Source organism: Miniopterus natalensis, chromosome 11, assembly GCF_054644295.1.
Source record: "Miniopterus natalensis isolate mMinNat1 chromosome 11, mMinNat1.hap1, whole genome shotgun sequence".
Classification (NCBI taxonomy): Eukaryota; Metazoa; Chordata; class Mammalia; order Chiroptera; family Miniopteridae; genus Miniopterus; species Miniopterus natalensis.
The window spans coordinates 19666029-19675318 of record NC_142091.1 but is presented as its reverse complement, the minus strand read 5'-3'; the positions used below and the strand labels follow the sequence as shown (position 1 = coordinate 19675318).

Here is a 9290-nt window from a genome sequence, read left to right as displayed (position 1 = left end):
AGATTCTATTCCTTAGTCACGCTAGCCACGTTTCAAGCGCTCAATAGCTACACGTGCGGCTAGTAGCTCTGGTACTAGCAGACACAGAGCATTCCTTCCCCTCGTCACAGAGCTCTGTTGGGCAGCACTGGGTTAAATGACTTGCCCAAAGCCATAGGGCTCTTCCTTCAGTGACAGAACCAGAATGTCCAGTTCCTGGTCTAGAGATCCCACCATACCTTTAAAAAAAAGGCAAAATATGATGGATTACTTACCTTATCTACAACATTTAAGTTTTTGTACAAAGCACTGTGCTAGGCATGGAGCCTGACTCCAACAAGGTTTTAAGAAAATTGTATTAGGTGGGTTGCTGCCTACGGAGAGATTCCTCAGTTCTGAGTTGGAGAGCAAGGGTGAAAATGGCACTTGAGGGAAATGGGTGTGTAGAATCATAGAAGATTGATGGGGGTAGGAAAGACCGGATGGAGCCTGGGAGACCAGCCAGGAACTGAGGTGTGAGCTGAAAAGTGTCTGATGCCTCTGGGAAGGTCAGAGGGACTGGAGACATTTCAGTAAACACACACACACACACATTTACATACATGTATACATTAAGTAGCTGGAGGCCAGAAGGGAGATGTAACTAAAACACCTGCCACAACCTATATAGGCAGCAACCCACTTAATTTGGTAACACACATTTTTAACATGACGTGGTGCACACACACACACAAATGTTTTTAAAAACATTAAATTAAAAACAATATCTTTTGAGAATATACCAAATTCTTGGAAGTGCCTCTTATTATCTAACTTATTTCCTCTTTAATGGTTTTAAAAACATTTTCTTGCCACATGTCATGTTGAAGATACGCATATGTCAAAACAAGAGTCACAAAATGTTAAAACTATAAACATTGGGATCACTGCTTAGGAGATCTTTTAAAATAAGACTGATTGTCAGCTTTCAGGTAAGATTCAAGACATCACTTTTTGGGATTCTTTACAACATGAATTACCAAATTTTTTTCAATTATGAAAAAATATTTATGGAATAAATGAGATTAAAGAGATATTTATAAAATTATGCATAACGTTTACAAAGCAACATACTTAATATTTATAGAATAAACACAGAATGTGGAATATAATATAGTGTTCTCAAACATTAGCTTGTATCAGAATCACCTACAGGCACTTGTTAAAACCCAGATTGCTGTGTCTACCTCCAGAGTTTCTGTTTCAGTAGGTCTGGGTTATGGCCTGAGAATTTACATTTCTAACAGATTTTCACTGATGCTGATGCTGGTTTAGGGGCCACACCTTGAGAATCATTGGTAGGTAATATAATATGTTTAGTATTTTTAGAAGATACATTTTCATTTTTTGTGTAACTTAGTAACGTATAGTTAATGATGAGATCTAGTAACCTTTACTTTCAAGCCTCGACGTAGAAAGCGCAAGCCTGAATTTGACAATCAATATTGCCCACTGCACAGGAGAGGCTCTTTAGGGCCTTCATTCCATGCTGCACTCAGCTCTGCCCTAAGCCTGAAGGGCTTCATACCCCAACATTCACATCCAGCTCTCAGAACAAACTAATTTCTCCCATATGGATAACTTTTAGCTGGATTTTAGAAGAAAAAGAAATCTGATTTAATTATTTTTTACTGCAGTATATATGACTTTATAATTTTTTTATAAAAAAGCCTATTAACCAAAATGCATCTATTGTGGTATACTATGAAAAATATACATAGTATTTGAAAGAATTGGGTCTTTCTGTAATAGGCTGACAGGTCCTCTAACATACCAAACGAACAGGATTGAGCAGTTCATCTGTGCCCCCAACCCTTCCTGGAAGGTTGCCATATCCCTGGTGTATTGCTTATCAGTTTAAGCAACTTGCTCACCCAGAGAGTAACCTGAGGAGAGTTGCTCATAAATATTTTTTCTGCTGAAAGGGAAAAATGTCAGAGAAGTCAATTTAAATGAGTGAAAAGTTGGCATAATTTTTTTACAAAGAAGTATTGTCATAGATTGTGGCTTATCTCTCTTCTAACCCTAGCTCTCTGCCCCAACTCATACTATGTAACTACATGGGTGAACGTGATCTTGGTTTTTTAAATAATTATTTCCATATAGATGTACATTTCTTTCTTTTCTAAATATATCTTTATTGATTCCAGAGAGAAGAAGGGACAGGGAAAGAGAGACAGAAACATCAATGATGAGAGAGTCATTGATCGGCTGCCTCCTGCATGCCCCTGACTGGGGATCGGGCCCACAACCCGGGCACGTGCCCTGACCGGGAATCGAACCCCGATTGCCTGGATCCTAGGTCCATGCTCAACCGCTGAGCCACGCCAGCTGGGCTAGATGTACATTTCTATAAATGCTTTAAAATTGCATATTTTCTAAAACTGGTAAGTAGATAACACTCTGAGATCGTCTGTCTTGCTTACTTAGACTTATCAGAGCTATAGCCTATAGCCTAGGAAAAAACCCTAGTCTAGCAGCACTTATTGTCACATTCCTCAAAGTAATGGATTCTGAATGAAGTACCCCAGGAGTTGCAGAAACTACCCTTTAATTGAGTGTAAAGCTTTTCAGGGACCCTGTCTTCAAATATCTGTGTGCTAAATTTATTTTTCAATTCTGATAATATCTTTTAAATAACAATATTTGTACTCGTTTTTAATTTTTTTTAAAGTGGGTAGTTTACAGCTATAAGATTTGAGATTCCCTTCTACCTATAACTAGACTGAAAAAGTTTTTAAAACCAACAAGGCTCCTGATCATTACTGTATTTATTACACACAGTTGTTTCTAGCTATTTTAGAGGGATCCCCTTCAAGCCAGAGGCTAGCTCATAATTACTGAGTAGTGTCTAATGTGGGACATGCATAATAATCACCAAAGGCTGTGCTAATAAACATTTTATATTTGAGAATTCAAAACATGAATTAAAATGAAAATAATTTCAGGGCTATATTAATTCACAAGTACAAACAAAATATCTTCTAAGTGTTAAAGTGGAGAACTCTGAAATAATATCTCTGAGTTGAATAGTCAAATCCTATCAGGTCAAGGAGAACCTTCTTTAGCAAACTGTTCCTTAATTTCTCATCACGTAATTATACCAAGTCAATTCATCTCAGGCTTTCTTAATCCACATAATACAATAATAGAAACTCATTCACACTTCTTATTTAATGCTCATTACTACCCTGTGAAACAGGCATTATTATACCAATTCCTGCCCATTCCTGCCACATAATCATCATTTTAGAAGTACTTCTACAAATGTTTCATCTTAACCTCACCCACTCAGTGCCAGACATATAGTTAGCAGGGGGTAGGAAGATCCAGAAACAGAAGGGAACAAGCAGAAGTTCTGAGGCTGTTGAAGCTATGAGTGACCGAAATCATGAGCAAGAGAGGCAAGGAGTCTCCTGTCTTAGCAGAAAGGGAAGCTGAGTCCCAGTACCGGGTCGCTCTGACAGAGTGATGGATTCGGGGGGATTGGGAGATCACCCCCAATGTAGTTAGAACTACAGTGAATCCTGAGTGAAACAGAGAGCTCCGGGAACCCCAGCTCCAGGTGCTAGGCCTATTTCTCTTTCTCTATGCGGGGCACTCGGAGTGGTGTTAGGGACACAGACACTTAAACAATTACAGCAAACTATGGTCAATGTCATGATGGAGGAGGTGGGTTGAGTCCGTGAGAGCCCCGAGGAGAAGCCTCTCACCTCGTGTGGGGTGGGGACCCGTGAGAAGGGGAGAACCAAGGAGACTTTTTGTTAGAGGTAGAGACATGGGTTGAGGATTGAGTACTAAGGGAAGCCAGGAGAAAGCGGAGTTACGAACAGCAAGAACAGCATCGTCAGAGGGCAAAGGGTGAGAGGAGAAATGGCTTATTCAAGGAGCCACAAGTGGTTCAATATGCCTGGAAAACATCACACTTACAGGTGAGTTGCAAGAGATGAGTTGAGAGAAGCACGGGCTAGAACAGTTAAGGGCTTTACATACCATGGTAAGGGGTCGGAATTTGTCTTGAATGATTTCATACCACGATCAGACTCGCATGTTGGAAAGATCTCCCTGATATCAGAATAGAAGTTCAATGGAGCCACGTACACCGAGAAGCAGGGACGTGATTTTGGAAGCTCTGTGAAAAATGATGGGAAGCGAAGTAGAAATGGGCATGGCCAAGGCGGCAGACTTTCAGAGATCTGGAAGAAAATTTACACAGATTATTAAGTGGTTGGCTGTAAGCCACGGTAAAGGGAGGTGAGTAAGAGGGCACCGTTTTACAGCCTGAAGAAGGGAGTGGATCAGGAGGCCAGTCACTGAGACCATGAATCAGGGGGATGTGGCTTGGGAGGGCGTGTGTGTGGTTGGAGGTGGAAGAGGGTAGAGGTAAGGAGTTCAGTTTGGGATGTGTTGAGTCAGAGGGTAAATGAATAAAAGGTGAGGAAGTGAAGGACAAGCACGTGGACTGCTCTTTCCAAAAACGTACGCGTGCAAGGAAAGGCTTGCATGCATGTTTCTGTAGGTTCAGAGGAAGGTTTTTAGGGCTTTCGTGCATGGTGGCCTCCGCTCCCCGAGTAGCTTTCTGAAGGGTGGGTGGATGGTAACCATGATGGGGAGGGTGGTAAAGTTTAGAAGAGCCGCATCACATGGGTGAGAAGCTGATTGCAGGCACAGGGAAACATGGTTAGAGACTATAAACATGGAAAGACACCAATCCACTAGCCTGAGGGATTCCCTCCAGCTTTCCCCAGGAACCTGGGTGTCAGTCAGGCTTTTCGGAGGCCGGGAGAGGGCTGGATACTTTTTTCAAACCCCCAGTATACTCAAGCATGCTGGAATGCCAAGAGAGGGTTACAAAGCCAAGGGACGTTTCAAATGTTTACACTTGGCAAAGTAGTGCTTTCAACACACATTGATTACAATGCAATGTCATTGTGCCACTCACCAGGTAATTATGGAATTTACTTAAAATATTAATTCATAATGCGTTACAGAGAGGGCCCTTCGGTAACTGGACAAAGTTTAAAGTTCTACCATGAATGCCTTCTTGTAATGGTGTAGTTATATCTCTGGGATGGTAGCATAACCTCAGTTCGACAAACTGTCAAAAGCCTTAGATTGAAGCTTTTAATAAATGTAGGGCCCAGGCCCCCAAAAGCCTGAGATGTTGGAATGGAAAAGACAGATGACTGGATTAACCCAGTTTAAAAGATTCAGTTCATTGAAATACATGGGGCAATGGGATTGAGGGCACAGATGATTAAGAGAGGTTGAAGCAATGAGTTATGATTTCTAAACAGTTGGGAAGGAAGTGGAAACAGGAGGGAGTGATAGGTTGGTGGGAAAGAGAGAGGTTAATAATAAATGAGGTGTGAGTAATAAAACCAGAGAACCCAATGGCTGTTAAGAGAATAGTATAACACAGTTTGATTTCATAGCTGAAGTATTTCTGGATGATGGGGTGTGGACATAGGAGTAGGTGGCTAAAGAGAAAGACAAATTGTAGTTGAAAAGGTAAATCATTGTAAGACGGGTTTTGAGATGGTGATCTACAAGGACATTGAAAATGACCCAGGATTTTGGTGGGTCTTTGTATGAAGAAGGCGACTCCCTATTTCAAGGTGCCTTAAATTGATAATTGCTCCAAAAGAGGGGCTGGACAGGAACACCCGGGACAAAGGATTGAATACATGTTATCATCATTCCGTACTAATCTGCGATTGAAATTTTATAGCTGAGGAATAGTAAATTACAAAATCTTGGTGGGTGCTACAGAGGTGCTTACCGAACATAGAATCACTTCAAACAGTCTTTTAATCCACTTATCAAAGCAATTTTGTTCTCATTTTAATGGCAGGTGAAACAATATTGAACAAAGCAGCCTCTGCTGTACCCTAAGCCCTTTAATTAGAGTGTTCATAGTCATAAATGCTCTAGTTAAGGGACAGCTTCTATTATAATCCCAGGTTTTTAATCACTTTGGTTCTTCAAGTTTGTTTTTCAGTTGAAGTTTTAAATGCACCATTTCCGTCCAAAGGCTTTGTGTGGACTGATTATTGGACGTGAGTGGACAGGACAGGACCCTGAGAGGGGTTGCTGCAAAGGAGAGGCCGTGTCACTATGTGTGAAGTAATCTGTGAACATGGACAATGACCGCTGATATTTATGCAGAACTCATTATAGGCCAAAACCTGGGCTAAGTACTTAACTTTATATCCACTGACTCACTGAACGCCTCAACGTATGAAGTAGCTGTTATTACCCCTGACCACAATATTAAAGAAATTAAAGAACAGGTAATAAGTAACTTGTCCAGTGCCTCACAGCTAGTAAATGGTGGAACTGGGATCTGAACTCAAATCTCTCTAACTCCAGAATCAACAAGTTTAAGGTGAAGTGCACTTGGCATTCGGGTATGAGGGTGGAGATAAATCTAAGGAGCATCAGGGGCACCCCTGGGGGATTCCCTTCTTCAGGTGAAATTGGGGTCGGGAGCAGTTGATGGGAACCCTGCTTTACAGTCTTGAAGGCCTGAAGCCTCTTTCCCTGACCCCACCTCCCACACCGAGAGGCAGAGCTCCTTCCTCAGAACCCTCCCGGGCATGTCCTGGCTGGAGGAAGATCATCTTTTTGCTCAAGGGACCTTTTCTTGCTTAAACGTATTTATACATCTGTTCCACTAGCATTGCGGACAAAATCAATAAAATAAGCAGCTCGTTTTCTTTAGAATCGGCTAGTGGATTTAAATTCAGAGTGATGTTGCCCAATCCTGGGAATATACTGAAAACACCGAGTCGCGTAAAGGGGTGAATTGTAGAGTTTGTTTTGATCTCAATAAATCTGCTTATTAAAAAAAAAAAAAAATCAGTGTATGCGTTAAAATTTTTTTTCCATTGCTTTTATTGATTTCAAGCGGACTCCTGGCACTGCCGCGTGGCGAGCAGGAGCCTGGGGATGGCCCTCGCCCCTTCGCGGCCCACTCGGCGGACGGTCGCCCATCCGCCCGGGGGGGGGGGGGCTGCACCCCATCCCCTAGCGGGCGGCGCGCACGGGACCCAACTTCAGAGCCGAACCTTCCCGCGGAGGTTCCATGTCCACGCTGCAAGATCTGGTGCTAAACAAGTCCTCACTTTTAAAAGAGGCATTTAAATATACATACATCAGTCAGAGGTCTAGTCTCAAAGCGCCCAGCGACAGTAACCGTGCATCCCCCTGAAGGGTTTCTTGCCTGTTACGAAGTGAAAAACTCAAGTTCACGTTGGAAAGAATGGGCCTCGTTAGAAGCGGCGCCCGCGGACGCCCGTGCACCGGACCCGCTTCGACCCCAGCCGCCCGGGGGCTCTCGGCCGCTCGGGAGCCGACGCCGGGGGTCGGGCGGCCCCGCGCGTCCCCCCGGCTTCCCCCGCGCCCGCCGCCTTCCCCGGGGCCGCCCGGGACAGGCCGGGGAAGGGCCGGGCGGCGGCGGCCTCCCCGCGGCCAAGGGCGGCCGCGCTCCCCGAGCCCCGAGCCGCAGCCGGGCGGGACGCGGCGGCGGCGGCGGCGGGCGGGGGCCCCGGGCGCTCCGGCCGCGCGGCCAGGCCCCGGCGCGGGGCCCGCGGGTCACGTGCGGCGGGAGGGGCGCGGGCCGGAGTCCGCAGGAATGCAGCCACTCGCGGGGAAAGTTTCCCTCGGCGGCCGCCCGGATCCAGTGCGGGCGGGCGCGCAGAGGAAGGAAGAGCCGGAGGAGGCGGAGCCGGCGAGCGGCTCGGGCGGGCGGTTCTCTCAACTTTAGTTTTGGCGTCGGAGGCGAGTTTCTGTCTCAGTCGGGCGCAGCCGCCGCCGGGGAAAAGAAAGGGAGGAAGGAAGGAAGGAACAAGAAAAGGAAGTAAAAGAGAAAGGGGGAGGGGAGAGGCCGCCGGCCGTCCGGCATCCGTCCAGGGAGTGCGGGGGAAAAAGTTCCGCGGCGCCGCGGGTCCGGCTCTCGCGCAGCCCCTCCCGAGGCGCAGCCGCCAGACCAGCGGAGCCGGGCGCGGGGCGGGGGCGGAGGCGCCGGGGCGGGGGATGCGGGGCCGCCGCGCAGCCCCCCGGCCCTGAGAGCGAGGACAGCGTCGCGCCCGCCGCCCAGCGCCGCGCCGCGCGCCCGCCGCCCTCGCCGCTCCTCGCGTCCGGGCCCGTCGAGCAGGGGCGCCCGGGCGGAGCCCTCGCCCGCCTGGTCGGGGTGCGCGTCGGGGAGGCAGGAGCCATGGATCCCGGGCAGCAGCCGCCGCCTCAGCCGGCCCCCCAGGGCCAAGGGCAGCCGCCCGCGCAGCCCCCGCCGGGGCAGGGCCCGCCGTCCGGGCCGGTGCAGCCGGCACCTCCGGGGTCCCAGGCGGCGCCGCAGGCCCCCCCGGCCGGACACCAGATCGTGCACGTCCGAGGGGACTCGGAGACCGACCTGGAGGCGCTTTTCAACGCCGTCATGAACCCCAAGACGGCCAACGTCCCCCAGACTGTGCCCATGAGGCTCCGGAAGCTGCCCGACTCCTTCTTCAAGCCGCCGGAGCCCAAATCCCACTCGCGACAGGTAACCGCGCCGCGCCTCTGCTCGCTCGCCCGTGGGGCGGGCCCGGGCCCGGGGGCGCTCGGGAGCGGCGGCGGCCAGCCCGGGCCGGGAGAGGGGGGCCTCGGGGCTCTAGCGGGGCGGGGGCCAGGGGGGCGGGGGGGTCTCGGGAGGAGAGAAACCGGAGGCGTCCGCTGGGCCGCGGCTCCCGGCTCCCCGCTCCTCCCGGAGTCCGGGGCCGAGATTTGTTTTCCCCTCGGAGTTTCTCTCTGCGGTTGCAGCCGCGGGGGGCGTGCTTTCCCCCTGCCTCCCTCCCTCCCTCCCTCCTTCCTTTCTTTCTTTCTTCCTGGGGTTCCCGGGAGGTTGGCGGGAGCGGCGGGGGAGGTGGGTGGGAAGGAAGGGGGTGGGGAGGCGGCCCGGCCGCGGTGGGCTTGCACAATGCGCGCGCCTCCGCGCTCCGCACCTTCGCTCCCGCCGCCGCCGCCGCCGCCGCCGCCGCCGCCGCCGCCGCCGCCGGGCTGGGGGAGGGGACGGGGAGGGGGAGGGGCCCTGGCATTCGTGTGTGGGTGAGTTGCCAGCGGCGGCCGAGTTTGTGAAGTTGAGCCCCGAGCCCCCTTTCCTTCGGGGCCTCCCGGTCCCCTTCAGCCTCCCGGGGAGTCCCATAATTGTTCTCTTGTTTCCCAGTGTTGATGGGGGGGGGGGGGCACCGGGCCCTTCAGTTTCTGGCTGTGTCCGTCCCTCCCCCTCCCCATAGCGT

The 9290-nt window shown here is 49.7% G+C and overlaps 1 protein-coding gene across 8 annotated transcripts in view; it reads left to right on the top strand.

Moving 5' to 3' along the window:
• The first annotated feature begins 8236 nt into the window (after positions 1–8236).
• Positions 8237–9290, top strand: part of YAP1 (Yes1 associated transcriptional regulator) — a 102650-nt gene continuing 101596 nt past the window's right edge. For all 8 annotated transcript variants that reach the window (XM_087821585.1, XM_087821581.1, XM_087821583.1 and 5 more), the window contains exon 1: positions 8237–8557. In XM_087821585.1, the coding sequence (XP_087677711.1) occupies positions 8237–8557 (321 nt within the window). The remainder of the gene's footprint in view (positions 8558–9290) is intronic.